We start from the raw sequence: 27,802 nt of genomic DNA, 5'->3' as shown, positions 1-27,802 counted from the left end.
GACTCAGAGCCCGCCCCCGCCTTCCGCAGCCGTCTCGGGGGCGGGGACTCTCTAGGCCACGCCCGGGGGCGGAGCCAGCCGGCGGCCGCGCTGCAGCCACGGAGGGAGGGAGGGAGCGAGGGGCGGGGCGGGCTCGGGTGTCAGCGGCTGGGTCGCAGGTGGCGGCGGGCGCGGGGCTCGGCCCGAGCTCGGGAGGTGAGTGCTGTCCCCGGGACTCGCCCGAAACCCCCCGGCCCGCGCAGCCCCACTGCGCAGCGCGCCCGGCAGCCTCGGGCGGCAAAGGCGCGGCGGGGATGAGGGATGGCGAATGGGGGGGGGGCGGTGCGGTGGGCGCCCCGGCCGCCTCCCCGGTGATCATCGGGGGTCCGCGGAGCGAGACAGGGAGCCCTCCCCATTTCCCCCGTCTCCTGGCCTAGAACCGGAGCGTGAAGGGGGCGGCTGTGACGGGAGACCCCTCCCCAAATCCCTTTATGCTAAGCCTGGATCTGGGTCTAGTTTCGGGGCTGCAAAGACGGGGCGCCGCTCCCTCTCCAGCCTGGGACCCAGGACAGCCGCAGTGGAGACCACTCCCAATTTCCCTCTTCCCCCTCTGGCCAGGGACTGAGATGAGGAACCCCCTTCCCTTTTCCTCCACTGTGAACCCCCATCTAGGCCTAGGGGAGGAGCTGGGGGTCCCCTGGCCCCTCCTCTAGACTGTCCTATCCCAGCCCCCTACCACAAGGATGGGGGGTGCGCTTCACTGGCATCCTCTGCAGGGACCCTGAGGTTGGAATTCTGAGGAGGTGGTCAGTGTGGGTCCCTTGCCTGGCAGGGACTGGCCAGACCAGACCTGGAATGGCCTGGAGCATGGACTTGGGGGTGGTCCCTGCCTCAGTGGGGGGTGGGCAGCGAGCATCTGTTCCCAGGGATTAAAATAAATCAAGGTAAATTAGGATCTTATGAGGCTGACTGCCAGTGGGGTGTGGAGGAGGCTTGGAGGGTGGGCGGCCCCCCCATCTGCCTCGGATCCTGAGAGTTGCCTGCCCCAGCCGCATTGGGGACCAGGAGGTGGCTTCGAATGGGCCTGCCTCACTGGTGACCTTGGACAGGTGACACACAGCACCTCCCTGAGCCTTGGTTTTCTCGTTTGAAAGTGGGGTTAGGGGCTGAGAGCCTGTATTCTAACAGATTCTGAAACCCACCCACCCCGTCTTTTGACAGTTTGTGACTCCACCCTTTTGCTTGAGATGTCAGTGGTTTGGGGGTGAGAGAGCAATGGGTTTGGAGCCCCCCCCCCATATGCCTGGCTGGCCTCTGAGCCTGTTTCCTGCACTGCAGAATGTGTTGGTGGTCGGTCACACTCGGGCATTGCTGGAAGGGCTGCTCTGCTGGACAGTAAAACATGCTGCAATTGTCGGGACAGGGGCTCCGCCACCCTGGATTCACCAGCAGGACCGCCCAGGGCACAACCTGACCCACACACCGTCACCCACGCCAGGGGCGAGCCTGTTCCTGGGTAGGGTCCTGGGCAGGAGGAGGTGGGAGGCGCCAGCCAGCCCATCCCCTGTCCCAGGGAGCTCGTCACTGTGGTGAGCACAGGGCTGGGAATCAGATGCCCCTGGGTTCAAATCCGGCTCTCCTGTGCGTGACTTTGCCCCCCGGCCTTGGCATGTTCTTCCATGAAATGGGCTGAATCTCCCTTGGCAGATCAGAGCTGACTGTGGGAGGACGGGAGTGCCGTAAACGCAGACATGATCATTATAATACTAATGACAGTATTTGTGATCGTAAATGGGGTCAAAGCTGTCCGGGGTGGGGGAGAGGAGTCTGCAAGGGTGTTGCCTGCTGTGTCTCCAGAGCCAGGCAGTCAGGTACACAGTCGGTGCTCAATAGGTGTTTGCCAAATGAAGTGATGACAAGGGAGGGGACCAGTGGGGAGGACTGAAGAATTCCTGAGCGTGGGCTCGGATGCCCACTTGACTGCCTTGTTGCAGTGTAACCTGGAGCTGGTGCCTCAGTTTCCGTACTGGGGCGATGGCTGGGATGAGACACTGCTTTGAAGTGCTGTGATGAGAATCAGGCCAGACTGTGCAAATGGTGACAGCCCTGGTGTTGGGCCTGTAGAGGAGGGAACGTGCGACAGAGCTGGTCCCTGAAACAGCGCGGCGCCCGCACGGGCCAGGCGGCCGGTCACTGTAAAGACAGAGAAAACTCCCCAAAGTGGCCCTACTGTGCGCAAACTGGAGTCCAGGGGGGAGCAAAATGTCAGATCGTGTTTCACAGGACCCTGGAGGCCCAGAGAGGTCAGGGGTGGCCCAAGGTCACCCAGCAGAAGGTCAGGGGCTCCGGACACCCAGCCCAGAGTGCCAGCTCTGCCTTCCTGTACGGTTCCTGTGCTGTTTTATCTGCTCCTGGACCTGCTCAAACGCTCAACCCGGCGCAGAGCCTTGGGCTCCTGGGGGTTGGTGCTGGGGAGGCAGGCTGTCCAGGCTGCGCCCGGGCTCCTGTCGACAGCCGCGCGAGGACTCTGTTCCCTGCGTCCGGAGCCTGAGGATGGGGCATCCAGGTCACCCGACAACCTGCTGTGTGACCTTAGGCAAAGCCCTCTCCGTCTCTGGGCTTTGCCCTGGCGCTGCAGAGGCCAGGAGACCTGGGCCCATCAGATGCAGTGACCACAGTGTGTTGGGTACAATACTTTTAGGGGTCCATGAAGATATTGTAACTTCTTTTAAAATCAGAAGAAAATATGAGCTTTAGGGTCAAAGAAAACATTTTAATGTATGATATTAACATACTCATCTTTATGCCAATACACTTGTAAATATAGTTTAAATTTCTTGTTTTAATGGAGGAAGGGGCCCGAGCAGAAGTGCCTCGGGTCCATGAAGGTCCTACTGGCCCTGGGTTCGAGACTCAGTGCTGCCAGTCGTGGGCTGTGCGACCTCGGGCTTATGGACGCCCCTCTCTGAGTCTCGGTTTCCCTGGGAAGCAGGCATCGCTGCCACCTGGGGATGGCGAGATGTGGGAAGCTCGGCAGGGTTGCGCTCACTTTGTGGGTGCTATGCTTTCACAATTGTTGACACGATTATCATCTGTTCGGTACTAATAGCCCCAGGCCGGGAGCCCCAGGTTCAGGGGCCTCAGTTTGCCCATCCGTGGCCTGCACTGCTCCAGGGAGGTCCCAGGGGTGCCAGTCTAGGGGAGGTGAGGTGGCAGTTGGGCTGTGGGCGGGGCCGGGCGAGCTTCCTGTCCCCCACGCACAGGGGCCTCGCTCGGTGCTGACGGAAGTGGCAGGGCCCGCGTGGCGCTCTCCTGGTGCCCGCCCCGTCTGACGGGGGCCCGCTCGCTGCCCTGTCCGGTGAGTTCCAGCCCCACTGGAGGCCCCCTCTCCCCTCCTCGCCCCTCAGGGACAGAGGGGAGGCCTCGGCCTGGCCCAGGCTCCGGAAGAAACAGCACGTGTCACATCCTGGGCCAGCCCTGGCCCTGGCTCTGCCTCCAGGACGGATCTGGGTGGTGGGGCAGGTCGCGGGGCCATAGAGGGGACGTGGAGACCCAGAGCCACATGTGGTGGTTCCAAACAGGGCTTCTTTGGCGGACAGGCCAGGGACAAAATGATGGTGACCCGGGGACAGTGAGTGGCCTCTCTGTGCCTCAGTTTCCTCGTCTGTAAAGTGGGGGCTGAGCCCCCGGTGGTTGTGGGGGTGGAAAGCGCTGCACCTGTGAAGAGGGGCGCAGCCCACACACGCCCCGGGGCCCCGAGGATGTGGGGGAGGGGCGGTCTGGTGGCAGCTGCTGGGACAGTAGTGAGACTCTTGGTTTCTGGGGAACTTGGGCCCGGGGCCCCAAGGGTCCTGCAGGGCAGCGCTGTCCAGCAGAACTTCCTCCACCTGTGCTGTCCTGTACGATGGCCGCCAGCCCCGCGTGGCCGCTGGGCCCCGGAAGCAAGGCTGGTGCAGCTGAAGAGCTGGGCGTTGATGGTGTTTGATCCTACTTAGTCTAAGTTGCCGTGTGGGGCTGTTGTTTCCCTTACAGGTCAGTGCAGCTCTACAGGATGTAGAGATGCTCAGGGTCCAGGTCATGGCCCAGAACTAAGAAATGAGATGAGAATTTAGGGCTTTTCCCCCGTGGGATGTCAGCCCAGCATACTCCCAGCCAGACTCGGTTTCCTTAGGGGCTGCAGTTTCTCAGGGGCCCCAGCATGACCCAGCGCAGGGTGATGGTTGGGAATGTTTACTGAGTCAAAAAATATTTTGCCTGGTGAACTCCTATTCATACTTTAAAACCCCAACTCCCATATCCCCTACTTCAGTCCAGGCTCCCCCAGTCCTTGTTTCTCCATTTGGCCCAGCACTGACCCTGCAGGACTATGTGGTGTCTGTGTCCAGTGCTGTTCCCCTAAACTGGGGGCTCCTCAGGGACCAGGCCCAGAGCTGAATCATCTCACAGAGCCTGGCATTGTCCTGGCCAGGGTGAGCACATGGTGGGTGCTGGGTGACCCACAGAAGTCAAGGGACTGGGGGCTAGAGGACAATGGACCAAATTCAACTTACTTTCAAGATTAGGTAAACTGAGGCTCAGTGAGGGGCAGCCTTGTCCAAGGTGCTTGCTCCGTCCTTTCCTGATGAGGCCCAGGGAGCTCTCCCATCCTGCGGTCATGGTCTGCCTGGGCTCCCACCTGCCACTGCGCTGCCTGCCGGATCATGAATTATGGATGAGGCCTGGGGCTCCAGTGACGCACTAGCCTCCAGAATGTGCCACGGATGTGGTTTGGCCCCGCCCCCTCTGTATGGAGGCCTGGGGTCCCCAGCAAGACCTTTCGAGGCATTCCCTTTTGTTTTGCAGATGGGGGAACTGGGGCACAGAGCTGGACGGTGACTCAGACCCCAGGTGCACACTGGCTTCTGGGGAGCAGGGTGGGACTCACGGGTCACCGGTGCCTGCCGGGTCACCTGGGGAGGGGTGAGCTCTCCATCCCAGGAGTGTGCATGGGGGGGGAACTGTTGTGGAGGGGTTCAGGAGACCCTGAGGGAACCCGGCCCCCGGGCCGACCACAATCCCAGTGTCCATCTCTCACCTCTGTTTCCCCACAGGAGCTGCCCAGTGTGGAGCTGAGTGCTCAGGTCTAGACTCAGCTGGGCGAGGGTGCAAGTCACTTCCTGGCTGTGTGACCTTGGCAAATGGCTTCCCCTCTGGGGGGTGGGGCTCATCTATGAAATGGCCCAGAGCTTTTATGCCCAGACAAGGGCTCCTCCAGTTACCCCCCAAATGAACTCCTATTCATGCTTAAAAACCCCAACTCCCATGCCCCTTCTTCTAGTCTGGGCTCCCCCAGCCCCTCTCCCTCCATCTAGTCCAGCTTTGACCCCATGGTACTGGGGGCATCTGTATCCAGCTCTGTTCCCCTAGACTGGGGGCACCTTGGAGGCCAGGCCTGAGGGTGAATCATCTCAGGGGCCCTGGCATGCTTCTACAATTGGGGCTTTTGGTTCTTCCTCCATCCTCTCTCTCCCTCCTCCACAGGGAGGACAGTTGGAATTTCCCCTCCTCAGGCCCTGAGCTGGCCGTGACTCTGCAGCTCAAACTTGCCTCTCTCTCCGGACAGGCAGCTGGCACTAGATAGAAACCTACAGGGGTCTCCACAGAGGCCATCGGGATGTCGTATTTTGGGGAGCATTTTTGGGTAAGTAAGACCCACTCTTATTTTGATGGGGGTTCCTGGCAGGGCTGTGGAAGCTTTTATGGAGATGGGGGGACCTGGTGGCTTGGGGGCAGTCTGGGGCAGGTGGAGGGTCTCCAGGGGGTAGAAGTTAAAGGGGGAAGAGTCAGTTTGGGTTTGAATCTACACCCCCAGACCTCATGGGCCTTGTGACCTTAGGCAAGTCACACCTTGAACAACAGGGAGACTGAGGCCCAGTCAGAATGTCTTACCTGAAGTTGCCCAGTGAGAAAGTGCAGAGTCAGCGCGACCTGGGGCCAGGCTCAACTTCCAGGATCCGGGGTCATTCCAGCCAGGGAATTTCCATGTCCTCCCCATCCCGGAGAGTTGGGGGCTTTTCTTGACTTGATCTCTAGGGCCCCCCTTACCCTTCTGCCCTCCAGGTGGGGGACCACAGACTGTGACCCAAGGGGACGGAGGGAGATGGACTTGTTTTCATTCATTCATCCACTCCCTCCCTCCCTGCCACCACCGCCCCACCCCAGCCAAGAGATGCCGAGAGGGTCCATCCCGGCCCTGACCCCAAGGAGCCCCCAGTCTGGGGGGCACAGAGCAAGCCAGACACCCTCAGGCCTTCAGGGTCAGGGCTGAGCCCAGCCCTGGGGGCACCCAAAGGGGGAGCCCGGATGCAGAGCCATGTTTGCCGTGGGCTTTGAAGGCTGAGATGTCAGAAAGGCATTCCAGGCAGGGGAACAGCCTGGGCCAAACCCCAGAGGTGTGACCCTGGGTGGCCAGTTGAGGGAACAGGGACTCCTCCTTCAGGGCCAGGCTGATGTGGCCACAGAGGACATGTGAACAGGAGGGGCAGGGAAGGACCAGGGCAGAAAGCCCCTTCCCCAGTTGCAGCCACTGAGCTTGCAGAGAGGAAGCTCGTTGCTGGGCAACTGGTTGCCCCTGGCAACAGGCCTGCTCCCTGTCCTTCTCCCTCCCCAGCTGGGGCTCCTCTTCCTGGCGCCAGCTTTCTTAAAGGGGCCGCACCCTTTCCCACCTTCCAGGGGTTGGGGGAGACCTGATTTCCACCTCCTCCCCAAAGGTCAGAGTCCCAGGATTTGCCCCTGAATCGCTGTGTGACCCCAGCAGGGGCTGCCCCGCTCTGAGCCCCAGGTGGCGCCTCTGTGCAAGACGGTTGACCATTTGAGGATCATTCATTGCCCACATTTTGGAACCGTGACAGCAGCACCTATATTTATTTTAAATTTCTTTTACTGGCATGAGACACCTACATTTATTTTAAATTCTTTTTAATTGCATGAGGCATGCAAGCTCGATGCAGAAAATTTAGATCAGCAAAGAGAAAATAGAAGCCACCCCCGCCCCCACCCAAAGAAGGCCTGGTGCACAGTGGATCGGAGCTTCGAGTTTTGGGGTTTGAATTGGGCTCTGCTGGGAGCTCTTGGGCAGGTGACTGTGCATCTCGAAGCCTCAGTTTCCCCATCTGGGAAGGGGGGTGAAATTCCTGCCTCCCTGGGACTCAGGGAGTGCCCCAGGAACATCTGTTTCTTTTAATCAATGTTTCTTGTAATCTATTGTTTGTATTGGTGGCTTTTTGCTGGGTGACACTGGGGCCCTGGCTGGTCTGAAGGAGGCTCCAGTCAGGGGAGATCAAGCCAGACAGGGCTGTCTCAGTCCCATTGGGTCAAGGCAGGGCTGGAGGCATAGAGAGGGCACTGGGGAGCCATGGGGGAAGTGTGAGCAGGAGAGAGACATGATCAGGCTGTGTTAGAATGATCCCTCGGGGCTGGCATTGGGGCAAGACGGAGTCCAGAGGTTCTGATAGGAGACACCGGCCTGAGACAGCCCCTCCCAGGACCCTTGCCTGCCAGCCCAGCCCGAGGGAGGCAGACACTGCTGGGGGCTTTGCCAGGTCTGGGAAACGGGCCAGCGTTTGGCTCCGAGTCAGCCCCAGATGCTGGCCTGGGCGGTGGTGCCTGGTGCGGCCTCCCCCGAGGATCCCCTGGGCAGGGTGGGCGGGGGCTGCCGGAGCTGTCTGCTGCACAGGGGGCCCTGTGTCCAGCACTGTCGCAGCCTCGTCTCACCAAGACCCTTGGGAATTGGGTGCTGTCATTGTCCCCATTTGTCAGATGAGGTAACCGAGGCCCAAAGGTGAAGTCACTGGTGACCCAATGCATAAACGGAGGATTTGATGCTGGAACCTTGAGAGTACAACTCTAGACGTGAGGAGAGAGAATATATGTTCCTGGGCAGCTGGAGGGATCGACAGGGAACCTTCAGGGAAGTGGGAGTCTGAGGAGGGTCTAAGAAGGTTCCTGAAGGAGGTGGGCCTGGCGGTGATCCTTGAGAGCTGGAAGGGTTTGGATAGGTGGACAGAGATGCGGCTGGGGGCGGGCGGTCGGGGCGGGGGGGGGGGGGTGGCCCAGTCTCGGCAGTGTTTGCCGTCTGGCTGGCGGGGCCAAGAGGGCGCTGGGAGATGAGGCTGGAAAGGCAGTTCCAGGAGAAGGATTTCGGATTTCAGCAGCTGGTGGGCAATAGGGAGCCACTGACGGCTCTAGCATGAGGAGCGACTGCTGGGGAACTGGGGCTTGAGGCTGTCCTGGGTCTCCCCGGCTCGGCTTCAGGTTCTCCATTTGCACGACAAGCAGGATTACCGGGCTCCGTGGAAACAGGTCTCCGCGCTATCTGAAAGGCGAGCGTTCCTATGAAACCTTCCGGAAGCCAAAATGGGGTAAAATGAAGAAGCAATTACCATAAATTTATATGGGAAAAAAATGTTGAGCCTTCTCAGACCCAAAAAACCACCGACCTAAGTAAACCGCGATCAAGCCCCGGCGCTCACGGCCGCGCTGCCGAGCGGCGGCGGCTGCGCGGGGCGCGCGCTCCTCCGTCCGGGCTCCAGGCGAAGCGCTGAACGCTGTTGTCGCTTTCAGCCCTTTTTCGTAAAAGCGAAAATCCTCCTGGGATGTTTCCGATAGCAAGCACAGGTACGAATGTAGGCCTTTCGTCAAAGCGAAGCGGCGTAAGGGAAACGCTCGGACGGCGGGGAGCACCTGTCTCTGGCGGTGACCCTGGCTGTAGCCTTCAAGACCCCGCGAGCCCCGACGGGGAGCCCGCAGCGTGGGGGAGGAGGGGGAGCCGCCAGGCGCTGCCCAGGGGCCGCCCCGGTGGTCCGCGCCGGGACCTCAGGAGCGGCCCCTCCGGGAGCCTCCCCCGTCAGCGCCAACTGTAGGGCCCACTTGGTGCTCAGAGGTCTCCAGTTCCCTCGGACCCCGGCCCATCTTCCTTTCTAACGCACAGCTCAGCGTCCAGACATGACGCGCTTCGCAGGCGACAGGATCTGGCCGGCGTCACAACACTGCTGTTAACCTTATGTTTTCCTGTTCCTTCGTGATGTCAGGGGGTCCGGGTTTCCCACTGAGAATAGTGGTAAAACTGGCCCTTTTAAATCAATCCATTTAGAGAGGAAACATGAGTGAATTTAAAGCAAAATGTTAACTAACACCATGAATTACTAAAGATTAGAGTTGCCTTTGGGGTTCGGGGGACCCTGACGTCGATCATCGTGGTGTTTACGTCATCCCCATGGGAGAGGTAGATGACTCCCTGCCCCCATCTTAACGAGGAGCCACTAGAGGTTCAGAGAGGGGCAGTGACTTGCCTGGATCACACTGCACAGCCCTGGCCTACCCCACAGTGGTGGCCCCAGAACTGGGAGGAAAGAGGGTTTGTGAGACATCAGCAGGCAGGGGCTAGAGGCTCTGTTCCTACCAGAACCAGGTAACAGCAGCAGAACCCATTTGTTCACTTAGGGAACAAACGCAAATGTCCTTTCTCTGCCCTACCCTGCCCTGGACATTGCTGGTCCTGAGAGAGGCGTCAGACCGGGACGCTGCTCTGGGGGTCTCAGAGAGGGAGTTTCCGTGTTGAAGAGAACAGAAAACACAACTACAGTGACTTAAACAACTGGGGTTATATCGACTCACAAAAGTGAAAAGTTGTGGGATAATGACCCTTTCAGGGTTGGTTTGATCCAGCCACTCAACTCAACACCCTTTTTTTATTCAGACTCTCTTGGGTTCAGCTTCTTTCCAAAGTCCATGGTTTCCACTTGGCTTCCAATATCTCCTGTGCCCACATAATTCCTCTTTTATGGAAAGATGCAGACAGAGAAACAGAGGGGAAGAGACTTATTGAGACAGAAAAAAAGCAGAGGTGGAGAAAAACAGAGAGAAAGATGGAGACACAAAGACAGAAAGATAGAGCCACACACACTACCAACGAAAGAGAACATCTCTCCCTCAATTATGGGACAAAAATTCCAAACTTCTTTCTGATTGGACCAACTTATAGCTCATGAACCAATCCTTGTGACCAGGGCGAAAAGCAACAGGTTGATTGGCTCAGGCCTGAACCAATCGCTAAAGCCAAGGGGACGGGCTTCTGCTGGTTGGTTCCTCGGTCCACGCCCCTGTTGCTAGGCAGCTCTGATGCCCTCTCCATCCCCTTTCTCAATCTCCACCTCCATCCTCTGCAGGGCGAGAAAAACCAAGGCTTTGAGGTCTTGTACCACAGCGTGAAGCAGGGGCCCAACTCCACCAAGGAGCTGGCGGACTTCATCCGGGAGAGGTGAGGTCCCCGTGCCCCACCCACCCCATGGCCCCCGCTCCGCAGCCCATGCAGCCACGCCCACCTCACGGCCACGCCCTGCCCAGTCGGGGCCAGATCCTGGGGGCTCGAGGAACCAAATGGGCTTTCAGAGCCTCAAAGCCAGCGGTTCTCAGCCCAGGCCCCTGTAAACTACACTGTCCGAGTTTCTAACGCCTCCTCCTAAAGAGACCATAGTGTGACCCACTTACAAGGGGAGTTTTGAAAACTCAGTCTCGTGCCCCGAGTATGATTAAAGAAAACACGTGTGATGAAACAATCTACATTTCAGCATGTAAATACTCCGATGTCCGTACCCCGGAAAGCATAATCAACTCAAATTGCAAGGCAGCGTCTCCTCCCGGCCGCCCGGTAGCTGAAGACCGTTAAATCCAGGCAGAGTCACAAGGATCATCACCAGGGTTTTCTCTTTGTGGCCGTCAGGCAGGACCCGTCCAAGCCCTGCAGGACAGGGGCCACCCTTTATTTCGTGGGCCTTCAGCACCTGGATCCGTCCGCTGTTACCTGTGGTACCCCATGGGTGCCTCTATCAAAGAATGCCCCAGGGGTGACTGGCTGTGACTGGGCACATTACTGTCCCAAACAAAATCGAAGTTCTGTTAGGACGAAAGTGTGAGCGGGTATTGTAAGCATTTAGCAGTGTCTGTCCAGGAGGAGAAAGGAAACAGGGTTTGTCTGCTGGAGCTCAGTGGGACAGAGCATATAAGGCATTAATGGTATGTGCTCAGAAGTGTCCCGCCTGCTGCCACTGCCGCTGGTAGGGAATGTGTTCCTCTCTGAGGAATTTCTAAAACGCCTCCCCCGGGCTGGGGACCTCCCCTCCTCCTTGAGAGCCACTGTTCAGATATTTGAGATGGGGAAACTGGGGCCCGGGGGCGGGGCCTCTCCCAAGGGTGCAAGAACCTTGCCCATCTTTTCCTGTCCTCCTACCCAGAGCCACCATCGAGGAGACCTACTCGAAGGCGATGGCGAAACTTTCCAAGCTGGCCAGCAATGGGACCCCCATGGGGTGAGTGGGCCATGGGTGGGGCAGGGGTCGCCAAGGCTGCAGGGCCCTGGGGTGTCGGCAGCCAGCCCTTGGGTGGACGTCTCTTCACACAGGTGACGTGTAGAACAGGGATTTGTCCCCTGCTTACAGGGCTAACTGGACAGAGGAATGGTTCTCATCCGTTCGCTCACTCGCTCATTCTGTCATTCATTCATTGAACGAATATTTACTGAGAACGCACCGTGGGCCAGGCACCATTCTGGGTGCTGGGGACCCAGCGTCAATTATGACAGATACAGGCCCGGGTCACCTTCATGGTGTGTACACCTGGGGTCTGTGGCAAGACAGATGTTGACCACACACAAAGTCCTTACCTGGGTGCACGCACCAGGAAGGGAAGAGGAGCAGGAGAGGCCAGGCTTTCTCTGCGGTGGGCCCAGCTCTGTGAGCTGAGACCTTAATGATGACAAGGAGTTGGCCGTGGGGGTGTCTGAGGGACAGAGACCCACGCAGGTGGCTCAGCCAGTGCAAAGGCCCTGAGGCAGCAATGCACTTGCTGAGGCGAATGAAGAGGCTGGCACAGCTGCAGGGCCTGGACAAGGTGGAGATGAGGTGGGAGCAGATACAGGGGGATGGGGCCACAGGGGCCCAACACACAGGTGACTTTCAAACAAGGATGTGATGTGGTTCCGTTGGCATTTGCACAGTTCCCTGTGGCTGCTGTGGGGCAAAGCTTCTGTCCGGGCAAAAATGGAGGCCACAGGGAGGGAAGGCAGGGGTAGGCCCTCTCCTGCTGAGGTGGGGAGGCCCCCCAAGCTTGGTTTGGGCAGGCTGAGGCTTAGCTGCCCTTGAGTAGCAAGTGGGTCCTGTAGTCTAGCGAGGGCTCCAGGGCCTCAGAGCCTGGATTTAAATTCCAGCTCTGATGTTCATTTGCTGAGGGGCCTTTGGTGAGTGATGGAGCCTCTATGCCTCAGTTTCCCCATCTGTCACAGGCCCGCCTCGTGTGGTTGCAATGGGGATTAAATGAATTAATAAGTGTTCATGCTTAACAGGGCCCGGTGCACAGTATGCACCTGAGCCCGTGCCGGCTGTGCTGTCTGAGGGGCCCAGGGGGGTTGGGCCTGCTGGACCTTGGGTATAACCCCCCTGTTTCCAGGACCTTCGCGCCGCTCTGGGAGGTCTTCCGCGTCTCCTCGGACAAGCTGGCGCTCTGCCATCTGGAGCTGACGCGGAAGCTGCAGGACCTGATCAAGGATGTGCTCCGCTACGGGGAGGAGCAGCTCAAGGCTCACAAGAAGGTGTGTGCCTTGGCCGCGCCCATGGGGCCCGCGCAGCTCGCGGGATCCCAGGCCTTCTGGGGCCTTGGAACTTCAGCCCCTGGCGTGTGCCCCTGAGAATTCTTTAATTCCACAGCATCGAACCCGGAATCTCACAGACCTAAGCAGTGCTGAATTTCAGACTCTCAAAATTCTAGACCAGGGGTCTGCAAACTATGGCCTGGGCCACATCCAGCCTGCCGTCTGTTTTTGTATAGCCCAAAAGTGAAGAATGGTTTTTACGTTATTAAATGGTTGGAGAAAATATCAAAAGATTTCGTGACACGGGAAAATTATGTGACACTCAGATTTCAGTGCCAGTAAATAAAGTTTTATTGGCTCTATCAATTTAGAAAGCAAATTCACCTGTTATTTTATCGCAAAATGAGTTTATTCGAGAATAGCCAAAAGAATTGCAATTCAGGGCGTGCATGCTATGGCGAACCATAGGCAAATCCTGACAGAAAGGAGGGAGTTGCGTTTATAGAGAAAAAGGGGGAGTAGGGCGGGTCTGTTCTAAAGGAAAGTCCATTGGGGGAAAGTGACAGTTCAGGGCGGCAATGGCTTCTCATTGGCTGAGCTGCGGCATTTCTCATTGGCTGAGGTGCACCATTTCTCATTGGCTGGGTTGCGGTGTTTCTCATTGGCTGAGCTGCACCATTTCCCATTGGCTGGGCTGTTGCTGGGTGGGGAGAGAAATCTTCCTTCAGTAGTGAAGTAGTTTTGCTTCCTGTCCAAGATGCAAGCGTCCTCGCTTCCTGTTTGGTGTAATTGATGGTGTGATGGGGGTGAGAGCGCCCCCTGCAGGCCCTCCGGAGCCAGTTTAGTTGAGGTTTCTTTTATTAGTTTCCACAGTTCATAGACACATCCATTTGTGACCATATTGTCTGTGGCTGTTTTCGAGCTGCAAGGGCCAGGTTGAGTGTTTGTGACAAGCCACACACATTTGCTATCTGTCCCTTTACAGAAAAAGTTTCCTGACCCCTGATCTTGAGCAGTAGAAGCCCCAGATCTTGTTATTTGATATTTCTAGACTATTAACAACCTAGAATCTTGGAAGATGCAAGCCTTCGACCCTCAGGATCCCAAAATACTTGAAGCTTATAATTCTAAAGTCATAGATGCTTTGCATTTACAAAGCCCAAGAGTGCAATTTTTATCCCCTGTTAAGAAAGGGAGTTGGTAGTACTTAATACCACTGAACCATACACTTAAAAATGGTTAAGATGGTACATTTTATGTTATGTGTATTTAGCCACAATTTTTTTAAAAAATTGGGGGACAAGAAAGTTTTCTATGGGCTGATAGGGAACAATCTTGGAAATGGATTATTAAGTGGAGAAAGCAGCGAGTTGAACAGAATGGACTGCCACCGTTTGTCATAAAAAATGGGCCAGAACAAGCACATTTGATTGTCCGTGTACTGATTATTTCTGGGGAAGTTTCCAAGTAATAATGGGGGGGAGGCTGGGGAACAGGGTGTGGGAGGTTTTTTTCTGAGTTCACCCCTTAAAACTTTCTGAAATATGAATTATGTGTAAATATAAAAAGTGGATATTTAAAAACGTAAACATTTTGAAATTAATAGAACACTCAGAAAAAGTACTCTTAGGACCCGGAATCCCAGAGTGTTTGGGAAGCTGGGAATTTCACGGGGTCCCCCTGGGGTCCGCTCAGGTTCAGGGCCCGGGCGGGGCCTTCAGGTGGCACCACGCCCCCCTTCCCCTCCCCTGTAGTGCAAGGAGGAGGCGGTGGGCACCCTGGACGCCGTGCAGGTCCTCGCGGGTGTCAGCCAGCTCCTGCCCAAGTCCCGCGAGAATTACCTGAACCGTTGCATGGACCAGGAGCGGCTGCGGAGGGAGAGCACCAACCAGAAGGAGATGGACAAGGTGGGCGCGTGGCGGCGGGTCCCCAGCCGCCCTCGGCCCATGAGGGGCTGCCTGGTGGGAGAGGGACAACGCGTCACAGAGCAATGATCATTGAACCTGCGCGTGTTCACCACACGCTGCGCGCCCCGGGAGCCTGCCTGCCGGGTGGTGGCGCCATGGGGAAGTGCCCTGAGTGTCCCCTCCCAACTCCGTCGCCTCCCTGCGCCTCGTAGGCAGAGACCAAGACCAAGAAGGCGGCGGAGAGCCTGCGGCGCTCGGTGGAGAAGTACAATTCAGCCCGTGCCGACTTTGAGCAGAAGATGCTGGACTCGGCTCTGGTGAGAACTGGCGCCTGTACCTCGGAGCCCTACGTATTCCCGGCCCAGGATGCTGTGGGCCTCGGAAGTCCAGAACTTCCAAACCGTCGACTCCCAAAAGCCTTGGAATCACAGGCTTAAATCGATAGAATTCTAGAGCCCGTTAGCTATTGTTACTGTTGTTGACGTTATCATTATTTCAAAAGCCAAAACTTTTTTTGCCTCAGTTTCCCTATCTGTAAAATGAGGACAGTAACAGTACCTGCCTCATAGAGTTGCTGTGAAGATTTAATGAGTCACTATATGGGAAGTTTTCAGACTAGTAGTACCAGGTGCAAAGAAACCACTCTCTAAGGTATTATTGTTATTATTTCTATTATTATTGATGAGGTTTTTGAACAAGACAGGGTAGGACTGAGAAGCTAAGAGTCTCCCAACATTTCCTGGTGGCTAACAGGCCTGGATTCTGGCCCAGCCTCCATTCCTCACCCACTGTGTAACCTTTTGCAAGGCACTGCACCTCTCTAGGTCTCCATCCACCTCAAAGTACCCACTGTGTAACCTTTTGCAAGGCACTGCACCTCTCTGGGTCTCCATCCACCTCAAAGTATGAAAAGCAGATTGGTATCTCAGGATTAGGAATCAGTTTTTTTTTTTTTCTGATTTTGCAAGTGATAAAAACCTTCATTCCAACTGACAAGGAAGAGTTATAGGCTCAGGGAACTGAAGAGTTGGAGGGAGGGCTTCAGGCATGGCTGGATCTAGGTGCTCAAATGATGTTGGCAGGAAGTTGTGCCTCTATGCTTTTCAAGTCTGTTTTCCTCCCTGGGGGCTTCACTCCCAAGCAGACATGCCCTCCTGGGTGTGCGCAGCAAAGTGGCCGCCAGTGGCCCCCACATGCATCCCACCAGCTCATTGACTCAGGGTATGAAAGTGTCTCTTTTCCCATCACTCCCCCCAAAGTCCCAGGGCAGACTCTCATTGGCTTTTCTGCAAACCAATCACTGATTCCAGGGGGTTGGAATGTTCTGATTGGTCAGGCTGGGTCACATGGCCACTCCTTGTGGCCTCCACCTTCCCATCTGCCCCTCCCCTCCTGCCTCAGCGCTTCCAAGCCATGGAGGAGACGCATCTGCGGCACATGAAGGCGCTGCTGGGCTCCTACGCCCACTCGGTGGAGGACACCCACGTGCAGATTGGGCAGGTGAGTGGGCGGGGGGTGGAGGCTGGGGTGCGGGGCAAGAGGGCCCCGCCTTGGCTGGTTACACATGCCACCCACCTGGCCCAGGTGCACGAGGAGTTTAAGCAGAACATAGAGAACGTCACCGTGGAGATGCTGCTGCGCAAGTTTGCGGAGAGCAAGGGCACGGGCCGGGAGAAGCCTGGTGAGTCGGGGGGCCTGTGGGGGTCAGGCTGTGGGGCCACAGCTGCCAGGGAGAACAGGACTCAAAAGGCAGGAGCCTGAACCTCTCTGGGCCTCGGTTTCCTCATCAGAATAATGGGCTGATGACAAATCTAACTCCACAGCCCAATAGGAAGAGGATTTGATGCCTGATCTTGTGTGAATCTCTCGCAACCAGATACCAGAAGGGCCTTGAATGCCAAGCTCAGCTGTTCAGACTTTACCCTGAGGGCCCAAGGGAGCCATCGAGGGTTGTTGAGCAAAAGGGCAATATGAAAATGCCTACGTGCTGGGTCAGGGAAGAGTTGAGAACAAGTTTTGGGGTCAGATCTGGGTTTGTGTTTTCTTTGTCACTTGCTGTGTGACCTTGGACCTCTGTCTTGACTTCTCTGAGCCCCAGCATCCTCCTCTGTAAAGTGGGGATGATAATAATCCCCACCTAATGGTGTTGTGAAAGTCCAATCATTTGATGCAGGTAAAGGGCAAAGTGTGTGCCTGGCACACAGTAGGTGTTCATTAAATGCTAGTACACGGTTTACATGCCCAAGTCTAGTCAACCACTACGGTCTGTCCTTTCTCACTCCTGTCTCTATAGCTCAGCCCGGCTCAGGCCACCTCTCCTCGTGTGGGCCTCCACTCTTGCCCATCACTGGCCCCAGACCTTTCATGCCCTGCTCCTGCTCACACACCTTCCACGCTCCCCCTTGCCCTTAGGAGAGAGTCCCAGCTCCTCCTCCTGGCACTTGAGGCCCAGCCAGATACACAGACTCATGGCCTGTCCACTGGCCCACCCAGGTTCCACCCTGAAACACTGGGACACCTGGAAGTAACCCAGGCGTCGCTCCCTCAGCCCACCCCACGGCGGCGCCACCCAGCTGGGGCCAGAACCCTTGGCCTGTGGCGCTCACACCCATCTCTGGGCTGGGCTGGCATCTAGGCTCGTGCCCCGGACGCTGGGAGCTGCGATCCAGGGCCCGTCCGGTGGCCAGGGGTCTACTGCTGCCCTTCCCGACCCAGCCTGCCCGCCTGGCTGAGCTTCTCCATCTCTTCCGCCTCAGGCCCTCTGGACTTTGAAGCGTACAGCGCGGCGGCCCTGCAGGAAGGCAAGTACGTCTGGGCCTGGATGCCCAGGCTGGACCATGGGGACGGCAGGCGGGTCTGAACGGGACGGGCGCACACCCAGGGCTCAGCCGCCCCCCTCTGTCCTCAGCAATGAAGCGGCTGCGGGGAGCCAAGGCCTTCCGCCTCCCAGGACTGAGCCGGCGGGAGCGGGAGCCGCCGGCAGCTGTGTGAGGAAGCCCCCGCCTGCCCTGGCCCGGGCTAGCCCAGGATTCTTCTCTTTGCCGAGGCTAGCCCCGTATTTCCCTGCCAAGGCTAGCCCCTGCATTCCCCACCTTCTCAGGCCAGCCCTTCGGGCTAGCTCCAGGGTTCCCCCTCTTCCAAGCTGTTTGGGAATACCCCCTGCTCAGCTAACTCCAGATTCACCGCCCCCCGACTCCCACCCCAAGCGAGCCCCAGGGTCCCATTGCCTGTGGGGCTAGCTCAGGGGCTGCCCCAGGCGCCACGTCCAGTGTTGGGGGTCAAGGGATGGGCCAGATAAGGTGGAGAGGCCAGCACTAACATCTCTCTCTCCATCCCCAGAGACTCCCTGGAGCCTGGTTCAGGGGTGAGTGCTGTGGGGGGCCAGGCTGGGCTGCGAGCGGGAGGGGTCAGTCCCAGCCCCAGCCCCCAGGCCTGAAGGCCAAAGGCCCGAACTCCAGGGTGGCCAGGGCCTAGTTCAAATCCCATCTCGGCTATAACCCCCTGTGGACCGTGGGGAGGGGCTGGTGTCCCCACTTAGCCTCAGTCCCGCCCTCAGGACCGGCAGGGGCACGGCCTGTGCCCCAGGACGCTCTCCACCCCGGGGGAAGGGAGTTGCTGCTGGTGGGTTTGTTTCCAGTCTGAGGCAGGGCCCGGGGTGGGGGGACATGGCAGTGTGGCATGGAGGCTCCGTAGACGGGAGCCTGACTCACCCCTTGTCCCCCAGACGTGTCCAGAGGTGGATGAAGAAGGCTTCACTGTCCGGCCTGATGTGACCCAGAACAATATCCTCATGGCGCCCCCTGGGGGCAGTTGTTGGCACAGCAAGGACAAAGCTCTGTCCACAGTGATCCCTCTACCATTAGGAGCTCTTCGTCCACCCTGGAGGAGGCTCCAGGGTGGACAAAGCAGATCCAAATGCAGACACCTACCCCGTGGGGTCTGGGCTGGGAAAGAGGGAGAGAGAGGGGTTGTGGTGCCCCAGAGTGGGAGCCAAGAGGGCTTCCCAGAGAAGAGGGCACCAATGTTAGGGTTTAGCAGCTGAATAAGAGTTTGCTAGTTAGGGCAGGGCATGCTTGTGCAAAGGCTTGGACAGGGGTGGGGTGCAAAAACATGCTGTCAGAGCTGAGGGTGGCCAGTGGTGAGAGATGGAATTGTGCAGGGCCTCAAAGGGTCTGAGCGGGAAGGTCTGGTCCATTTGAGGGCTGCCTGGACGGAGCCCCATGCTGGGATCTGTTTGGCTCCTTGATGCAGCGCACGCACAGCTGAGCCCTCCCACTTCTCGTCCAGCGACTCTGACTTTGACGACGAGGAGCCCCGCAAGTTCCACGTACACATCAAGCCGGCCCCGGCCCGGGCCCCGGCCTGCAGCCCCGAGGCAGCCGCAGCACAGCTCAGAGCCACAGCCGGCAGCCTGATCCTTCCTCCTGGCCCAGGGGTGAGGCAGACAAGGGGTGCTCCCGTTGGGCTGCTGGGGCTGGCTGGTTGCACCCGACTTGATGCCACCTTCTTTGTCCACAGGGCACCATGAAACGCCATTCTTCACGTGAGTAGCCTGTTCAGGGGTCTTCAGTTTGGAGGAGCACATGGAGGGGAGGCTGGGCCTGGAGTGTGGCTGTGGCTCTGCTCTGTGACTTGAGGCAGGCTGCTTACCCACTCTGACCCTCAGTCTCTTCTATAAAATGGGGTCAGTAGGAAAATTAAATGAGAGCTGAAGTGGGTAGTCGGGGCCGGGAAAGACAGGTCGGCTCAGGTTTGAATCCCTCTCCGCCTGATTTGGTCACTTTGAGCAGCTGGCTGGACGGTCCAAGCCTTGGTCTCCTGGTCTGTGGAGTGGGGAGGCCTGCAGGCAGGGCGGCAGGAAGGCTCAGGAGGTCTGTCTCTCATAGGAGATGCTGCTGGGAAACCACAGAGGCCTCGATCTGCCCCGAGGGCCAGCAGGTGGGTTCCACAGCGGAGGGACATTGGGCACACACGAATGGGCGGGTGGGGGCTGTCCCTGCCCCTTCTCTCCTCCTCCCCTGCTGCCCCCCCAGGTCTCTGTCTCCTCTTCCCTCACCCAGGGAGGGAACTGAGGTCATGCTGTTTTTGAGGGAGCACTTAGTCATTCATTCGGTGAGCATTAGTGAGCGCCTGCTGTGTACTCATGCTCTTCTGGGCTCTGGGGCTATATGACCAAGACCCCTTCTCAGAGTCACATTCTAGTAGCTCAGATTTTAAGAAAAGCAAATATTCAATAATTCTAAATGCTACGAAGAAACTAAAGCAGGTAATGTGAGGGAAGACAGCAGTGGTGACCTTAGTCGGGGTGGTGGTAGAGGGCCTCTCTGGGTGGGGATTTGCAGAGGAGTGGGTGGTGGCCAAAGGGAGAGCTGAGGGGGCGGGGCTCCAGACAGAGAGTAGGGTGTGCAAAGGCCCTGAGGTGGGGGAGGCATGGAAACAAGGAACCCACCCTCCTTGTCCCCTCGGGCCCCAGCTGTGCGGAGAAGCTGCAGTCGGATGAGCAGGTCTCCAAGCACCTCTTTGGGCCGCCCCTGGAAGCCGCCTTTGACCACGAAGATTTTACAGGTGAAGGAGGTAGGGGCTTGGGCGTGGGCGTGGCCAACGGGAGAATGGGTGGGGCCTTGCAAGGGTAGGCAGCTTGGGGAGGCCAGAGGGTGGGCCAGGCTGGAGGGAGGATGGGGGTCCTATGTGGGTGAACGGGAAGATAGACGCATCAGTGTGAGGGTGGGGCGGGGCCGCAGGGCGAGTGGGCGGGGCCGGCGAGAAGGCGGGGCCTTTGTGGGAGTGGTGGTGGCTGTGGGTTGATGGGCGGCATCGGTGGAGATGGAAGCGACCAGAGGGCGTGGCCTGGGTGGGCGGGCCAGGGCTTTCAGTGGGGGCGGACCCTTCCTCGGGTGGGCGTGGCCTGCAGGGGGTGGTTGGGGACTCCATGTGGGCGGGGTCTGGAGCTGCCTCCCCTCCTCCCCAGGCTCCAGCAGCCTCGGCTTCACCTCCAGCCCCTCTCCTTTCTCCTCCTCGTCGCCCGAGAACGTGGAGGACTCTGGCCTGGACTCGCCGTCGCACGCGGCGCCTGGCCCCTCCCCGGATTCCTGGGTCCCCCGCCCGGGCACCCCGCAGAGCCCACCTGGCTGTAGGGCGCCGCCCCCCGAGTCGAGGGGGACACGGCCCCTGCAGCCGTCGGACTCGCCACAGCCCCTCGCGCCGTCCCCGTGCCCCTGGGGGCTGGAGGCTGTGGCTGGAGGAGGTGAGTCCAGTGGCCGACTTGCCTGAGCCCTGGGGGGAGAGCGCCTGCTGTGACCAGCGCTGCTCAGGGTGCTGGGGACTCAGCAGTGACAGAGGCCGGCAGAAACCCCGACTGTCGCAGGGACAATGAGAGGGATATTTAATGAGGCAGGAGGTGGCAGGTGCTGGGTGAGGGCTCAGAGAGGTGGGCCTCCCTGAGGAGGGGCCATCTGAACTGAGATTTGATGGAGATGAGGACGTTCCCAGGAGAGGGCACAGCCCGTGCAAAGACCCTGGGGTGGGAGTGGGCTTGAGGAACCGCGACGAGACCTGTGTGGCTGGAACAGAGTGCTGAGAGGGAGAAGGAGAGAGTGGAGGGGGAGATGTGGACAGGGCCTGGTCATCCCTGGGAGAGATGTGAGTCTTACCAAGGTGGGAGCCGTGGGAGGGAGGGCTGTGAGCAGAGGAGGGACCTGGCTCAGACTGCAGGCGCCTTCTGACCGCTTGGGGGTGAGGGCCAGGACTGAGGAGCAGGGAGGTGAGTCCAGGTAAGTGGGGATGGGCTCCTGGTCGGGAAAGACCGACTGGGGTGGGAGCGCAGAGGAGACAGGTGCGGGGAAGGGGCAGGGAAGATGGGGAGGAGGAACTGGGGTGGGGGCACGTCGAGCTGGGCCTCTCAGGGTCAGGTGGATGGTGGACCCTGAGTTCCGGGAGGCCAGGCTGAGCACTCCGTGGGCAGGTGCACGAGGATGTCATCAAAGCGGGAGGGGAGGCCGCCCAGGGAGAGGGGATGGGGGGGCCCAAGGCGGAGCTGGGGCCCAGCCAGAGGGCGGAGTGGGAGGGGACCGCTGGTCAGTGGGCTCCTGGGGGCCGGAGGCGGAGGGAATGTGGGCTCTGACCACAAGGTCTCCAGCAGTGTTGACGAGTGCTTGGCACTATCCATAGTTAGAGAAAACTCTGGTTGGAGCCGGTTCAAGGGAGGTTCCGGGGGAGTGAGTGTAGACCATGAGTGTAGACAAGTCAAGTTGTCTGAGCTTCACTGTAGAACAGGGATTCTCAACTGGCCGGGCTGATTCTGCCCCGCAGGGGACACTTGGCAGTGTCACCACTGATGCTTGATTGTCATCAGTGCTGGAGGCGGGGGGATGGGTACTCCTGGCATCTGGTGGGTGGAGGCCAGGGGTGCTGCTCAGCGCTCTTGGATGGGATGCGCAGGGCAGCCCCCCACAGACAGTGATCAGGCCCCAAGTGTCGGCTGTGCTGTCAGGAAGCCCTGGGGCAGAGAGGAGCACAGCCTGGCGTAGGTGGGACTGAGGCAGGTGAGCACAAGTGTGTAGCCGGAGCAGAGTGGCGGACCTGGGGAAGCAGAGAGGGAGGGGAGCTTGGGTGTTACATTGTGATTAGTTAACTTAGAGACTGACTGGGACGTGGGCCAGGGTAGGCCACCCTCATACTCTCAGAGAGGACTGGTCACAGAATTGCCCAATATTGGATAAAAGCCCTCTGCCAAATCCCCCCTGTAGTAGGCCTGCCTCCTACGCATCCAGCCCTTGCTTCATACCCCCAGGGACCGGGGGATCACCCCTTATTGGGCCACCAGTCTGGTGTCTGGGAGGCTCAGGGTTGTGGATGGCATCTGCAGACCCAGGGCTGCAGACCATCAGGACGTCTCCCCACATAAGCCTGACTCCCTGTTTTGGCCTGAGTTCCTCCCCTGAGGAGGCCTGAGAGGTGCAGGGCCGCATCTCACACGTCTGTTCTCATGCTCGCTCCCCAGCCCCGATGCCTGTACCTGCCGACCGTACCGCCGGCGAGGGCCTGGCCGCCCCAGCCCGGAGATGCCGCTCCAGGAAGGTGTCCTGCCCCCTCACCGGCAGCAGCGGGGATCTGGTGGGTGAGGGGGCGTGGCAGGAGCCGTGCTAGGGTGGCCTCCGGGGTCAGCATCAGAGCGCTGCTCCAGGGGTGTTCACAGCCCAGCCTGTCTCCCTCCCTTCCAGTCTCGTTCCCTGAGCCCGTCCCCGCTGGGCTCTTCGGCCCCCAGCATGGTCCCAGAGCGGCCCAGCTTCTCCTCTCAGACAGCACACGGTGCGTGGGGCTCTCTGAGCCTCGGTTTCCCCTCTCTGCTCTGGGGGTGGCTGGGTGGTCCGACGGAGGCCCTGTTGGCAGAGGGCAGGTTCTGCAGCCCAAGCCCTGTGCTCAGTCCGTCTGTCCCCATTCCCTCCCCACCACCCCAGGAGTCTCCCGGGGCCCGAGCCCTGTGGTCCTGGGCTCTCAGGATGCCCTGCCCGTGGCCACTGCCTTCACGGAGTATGTCCACGCCTACTTCCGTGGCCACAGCTCCAGGTACGTGGTGACGGAGGACAGTGCAGACAGCGACCAGGCGAACAGGGCTCCCTGGGGCTGTGCGTCTGGGTTCCAGCAGGAACAGCCTTCCTGTGTGCTTCATGACCTGCTTTCCCATGGAAGGGCCTTGAACACTGAGCCGAGCAACCACGCCCCTGTCCCAAGGGCAGTGGGAGCCATGGAGGGCATGTGAGCAGGGCTAGGCATTGTTGTAGTCACAGTTTAGAGGAACTACTCTGAGGTTGCTGTGGGCACTGAACTGAAGGGAGCGAGACTAGAGGCCACGCCCCTGGAGGGGGCAGATTAGGGGTGAATTGAGGGCCAGGGATAATCTGGGGGTGGCACCCAGCAGGAAAGACCTTAAAATCAAACCACAAAGAGGAGGAGAGTATTAGACCAGAAACCCATGCTGAGGACAGTTACAAGATTAAATGTTTTGCTTTGAGCTTCCTGGTGGCCTAGGGGAATAAGAGAACTAGAGAAGGGGGTGTTCCTGCCTCCTTCAGCCAGTGTGGATTCTTCTTGGTGTCAGGTTTGCTGTCCAGCCAGGGATCAAGGAGAAGACGTTGGGGATAAGGATGTGGGCATGGTCGTGGCCTTGCTGCTTCTGAGGGGCTGGGGAGCCACAGGCTGCAGTGGAGCCGGGACAGAGGGGAGGGTGAGGTGCCAGGCAGAGCCCTGAGCCAATTCGTGGTCCCCTCACCCACACTCCAGCTGCCTGGCTCGAGTAACTGGGGAGCTGACCATGACCTTCCCTGCCGGCGTCGTGCGTGTGTTCAGCGGGCCCCCACCCCCGCCAGTCCTCAGCTTCCGCCTCGTGCACGCGACCCCCATTGAGCACTTCCAGCCCAATACTGAGCTGCTCTTCAGGTACAGCGGGAGGAAGAGGGGCGGGGCGGAGGGGCCCAGAAGCTGGTGGGCGCCAGGAGCTCCCCAGCTCTGAATTCCTGCTCTGTCTTTTGGGATTTGCTATATGGCCGTTGGCAAGTCGCTTTCCCTCTCTGAACCTCGCTTTCCTTTCTTCCTTTGCTGCCCGCCCCCGCCCCCGACCTCCCCCGCGGGTCATGCTTTGCTGGGCCCAAGGTGAGCCGGGGAATCCGCATCTTTAGGAAGCCCCTGGGGTAGCCGGATGCTGGGGGCTTCTCCCGAGGGTCGAGGGTCGGGGTGATGATTCCCGGTCTCTGCAGTGACCCCTCCCAGAGCGACCCCGAGACCAAAGACTTCTGGCTCAACATGGCGGCTCTGACCGAGGCCTTGCAGCGCCAGGCCGAGCAGAACCCGACTGCGTCCTACTACAACGTGGTGCTGCTGCGGTACCAGGTAGGGCCGCCGAAGGGGCGGAGGGCGGAGGGCGGAGGGCGCGGGTAAGGGGGCGGGGCTGGCGAGGGGCGGGGCGAGGGACGGGCGGGGCGGAGGGCGGGGGCGGAGGGGCGCGGCGAGGGGGCGGAGGAGCGGGGCAGGGCGGGCAGAGGGCGGGTGCAGAGGGGCGGGGCGGAGGAGGCTGGGCGGGGCGGAGGGTCGGTCGTGGGGCGTGGCGGAGCGGCGTGGCGAGAGGGCGGAGGGCGGGCGGGGCGGAGGGCGTGGGGCGGGGCGGAGGGCGTGGGGCGGGGCGAGGGGGCGGAGGGGCAGGGCAGGGCCCATGGGCAGAGGGCGGGTGCAGAGGGGCGGGGCGGAGGAGGCTGGGCGGGGCGGAGGGTGGGGCGTGGGGCGTGGGGGAGCCGCGTGGCGGGGGGTGGGGCGGGCGGGGGGGGGGGGGGGGGGGGGGGGGGGGCGGGGCGGAGGGGTGGGGCAGGGCGGAGGGTCGGTCGTGGGGCGGGACGAGGGGGCGGAGGGGCGGGGCAGGGCGGGAGGGCGGGGCAGGGGGGAGGGGGCGGGCGCAGGGGAGTGGGGCGGGAGGGGGGGCGGGGGGAGGGGGGGCGGCGGGGCGGGGCGTCGGGCGGGGCGAGGGGGCGGAGTCCGGGGTGGGCGGGGCGCAGGGCTGGGGCTGGGCGGAGGGTCGGGGCGGAGGCGCGGGCGAGGGAGCGGGTGGGGCAGAGGGCGTGGGGCGTGGCGGAGGAGGCTGGGCGTGGCGGAGGGGCGGGCTGCGGAGGGGCGGGGCGAGGGGCGGGCGCAGAGGGTGGGGCGAGGGGTAGGCGGGGCGAGGGGGCGGGGCGGGTTGGAGGGTCGGGCGTGGGGCGGGGCGAGGGAGGCGGAGGGTGGGCGGGGCGAAGGGCGTGGGGCGGGGCGAGGGGGCGGGTGGGGCGGAGGGCGTGGGGTGGGTCGGAGGAGGCTGGGCGGAGCGGAGGGGGCAGGGCGTGGCAGAGGGGCGGGCGTGCGGCGTGGCGGAGGGGCGTGGCGAGGGGGCGGAGGACGTGGGGCGGTGGGGCGGGGTGGGGCGGGGTGGGGCGGGGCGGAGGGGCGGGGCGAGGGACCGGAGGGTCCGGCTGGGTGGAGGGCGTGGAGCGGGGTGGAGGGGCAGGGCAGGGCAGGGCAGGGCGGGGCGGGGCGGGGCGGAGGGGCGGAGTGGGCGGGGCCAGGGCGCGGGCGGAGGGGGGCGGCAGGCGGGCGAGGTAGGGAGGTGGGCAGATGACGCGGTTGTCCAAACTCGCGGAGGCCATGGCCGGCGCCGGGCCTCAGGCCTCTGTCAGAGGGCGGCCCCTCCTGCTCTCTGTGGGGCCCTCGAGGGGATACAGGCTCTGATCTGCAGAGCCCGGGGCAGTGTGTGCAGGGCTGAGTCAGGTGGCTGGAGAGTGGGAGGCAGGGTCGCGTGGTTGAAAGTTGCGCGGCGGGACGGGATGACCCTAGCCGCGTCCCCTCCCGCTCCCCCAGTTCTCGCGTCCGGGGCCGCAGGCCGTGCCCCTGCAGCTGAGCGCACACTGGCAGTGCGGGGCGGCCCTCACACAGGTCTCGGTGGAGTACAGCTACCGGCCCGGGGCCACGGCCGTGCCCACACCGCTCACCAACGTCCAGATTCTGCTGCCCGTGGGGGAGCCGGTGACCAACGTCCGCCTGCAGCCGGCCGCCACCTGGTGAGGGCGTGCGGGAGGCCAGGGGAGGCTCGGTGGTGCCGCCAGAGCCCCACGCACGCCTCTTGGTGTGGCAGCTGCAGTCTGCCCCAGGCCGGCCCGGTCCCCGCGGCCGCCCTGCCCACAGCCAACGGTGACGTTACTGATAATGACCACGTCCCACACCGAGAGCTCCCTGGGGGCCCGGCGTGACGCCCGTGCTCTGCTCTCCCTGACTGGCTGCGAGCTCCTAGCGGTCCCTACTGAGGGATTGAGGGTGGGGAGGCTAGGGTGGAGTGCTGGTCTGACCTCTCTGGACTGGACCCTGCCATCCGCTGGAGGCCCGGGCTTCCCATCACCACACCGCGTTGTGTTGTTTGTACAAAAGGTGGGACCTGCCGTGAAGCCAGACTTACGGGACTGAAGGCATCACCTAAAGATGCTGTGAGGCTGCCGGCCCTCAGGGGCCAGCTGCGCCTTACCCCACTCCGGTATTGCAGACAGGGAAACTGAAGCAAGGGAGGGGACCTGGCTTGCTCAGGTCATATAGCGGAGAGGCGACCGAGCTGGGACCCTGGGCTCCCCATGTCCTCTCTGGGGGAGACTTGACCAAGCTTCTCTTGATGCCAGGAACCTGGAGGAGAAGCGGCTCCTATGGAAACTTCCAGATGTGTCCGAGGCAGGCGGTGAGTTACAGTTGTGCATGAGGGCTTATGTAAACCGAGGGAGAATTGGAGAAGAGGGCATGCTGGGGGCGGGCACGGCAGGTGCAAAGGCTTGAGGCAGGAGTTCCTTGCAAACCACACACACCCCTGTGGGACCAAAGGAAAAGGGTGTAGGGGTGCAGAGGCCACAGATAGAAGGGCTTGGGTGTAGGGCGGAGGAGGAGCCCAGGTCACAGCGGGACCGGGACTGGGGATGGGGCCCAGCTGATCTCAGGCCTCCCCAGGCTCTGGCCACCTGTCTGCCAGCTGGGAGCCGTGCTCGGGGCCCAGCATGCCCAGCCCCGTGGCCGCTCAGTTCACCAGCGAGGGGGCCACTCTGTCGGGCGTGGACCTGGAGCTGGTGGGCAGCGGCTACCGCCTGTCGCTGGTAAAGAGGAGGTTCGCCACAGGTACTGCCCCCGCTGCTGCCTCGCGCCAGAGCCAGGACCACGCCGGGCCTGAACTCCACCCTTTGCTTCTGCTGGGGTGTGTGTGGGAGGGGGGCCATGTGGGTGTCTGGGCACAGGTGGGGAGGGGTGGTCAGGGCCCCACCGGCAGGGTCAGGAGGGGCTGTCCCGTGGAGGGGACAAGAAGTCCCACCCCCACCCCATTCTCCTGCCCCCCCAAGGTGCCTCTGGGGCCCATGGGGCTGTGGCAACAGTGAGCTACAGCGGTGCTGTGAGGACGGTTGGGAGATCTGGGGGTGGGGTGGGGCAAGGGTTCCCTCCCCCCTCACAGCCCCACCCCACAGGGATGTACCTGGTGAGCTGCTGAGCCTGCAGGGGCCGCCTGCCCTGCCCCTGCTCTGCACTGCGCCCTGGTGCTCGCCGACGGCGCCCTGCCCTCCCCCGGACCCTGGGGACCCCCAGCCCGGCCTCCCCTAAGGCCCCAACCCCAAGGAGAGGAGCCCCACGCCCAGCCTGGCCGAGCCTGAGATTCACTCCTGCTCATGCCACATCCCACACAGGTCCTTGGACTTTTAATGTTCTTTGAATAAACACTTTATTTTCTAATAAAATAAATAACAAGCCTTTTCCTGTT

The 27,802-nt window shown here is 60.6% G+C and overlaps 1 protein-coding gene across 7 annotated transcripts; it reads left to right on the top strand.

The window, feature by feature from the left end:
* Positions 1–121: 121 nt before the first annotated feature.
* FCHO1 (FCH and mu domain containing endocytic adaptor 1) lies at positions 122–27,802 on the top strand. 7 transcript variants are annotated; one of them, XM_087443572.1, is made up of 28 exons: positions 134–195; positions 4,822–4,866; positions 5,582–5,659; positions 10,185–10,276; positions 11,250–11,324; positions 12,460–12,601; positions 14,356–14,508; positions 14,721–14,825; positions 15,910–16,008; positions 16,093–16,189; positions 17,265–17,309; positions 17,417–17,495; positions 17,848–17,872; positions 18,233–18,290; positions 18,765–18,943; positions 19,027–19,051; positions 19,395–19,446; positions 19,982–20,082; positions 20,477–20,752; positions 22,508–22,620; positions 22,728–22,815; positions 22,965–23,073; positions 23,788–23,943; positions 24,261–24,393; positions 25,882–26,081; positions 26,688–26,743; positions 27,007–27,247; positions 27,513–27,802. In XM_087443572.1, exons 3-28 carry the CDS (start codon positions 5,633–5,635, stop codon positions 27,643–27,645), a joined length of 2,859 nt encoding a protein of 952 aa, XP_087299698.1. In that variant the 5' UTR covers positions 134–195; positions 4,822–4,866; positions 5,582–5,632; the 3' UTR covers positions 27,646–27,802. The 7 variants fall into 7 exon arrangements, with proteins under 7 accessions (XP_087299700.1, XP_087299696.1, XP_087299702.1 ...); XM_087443571.1 differs by lacking the exon at positions 134–195 and adding an exon at positions 3,252–3,337; XM_087443574.1 differs by lacking the exon at positions 4,822–4,866 and having other exon boundaries at positions 122–195; positions 19,982–20,073.

This window comes from Ceratotherium simum, chromosome 18 (genome assembly GCF_057802395.1).
Source record: "Ceratotherium simum simum isolate JZ-2026a chromosome 18, ASM5780239v1, whole genome shotgun sequence".
Taxonomy (NCBI): Eukaryota; Metazoa; Chordata; class Mammalia; order Perissodactyla; family Rhinocerotidae; genus Ceratotherium; species Ceratotherium simum.
This window is presented reverse-complemented; position numbering and strand designations above follow the sequence as displayed.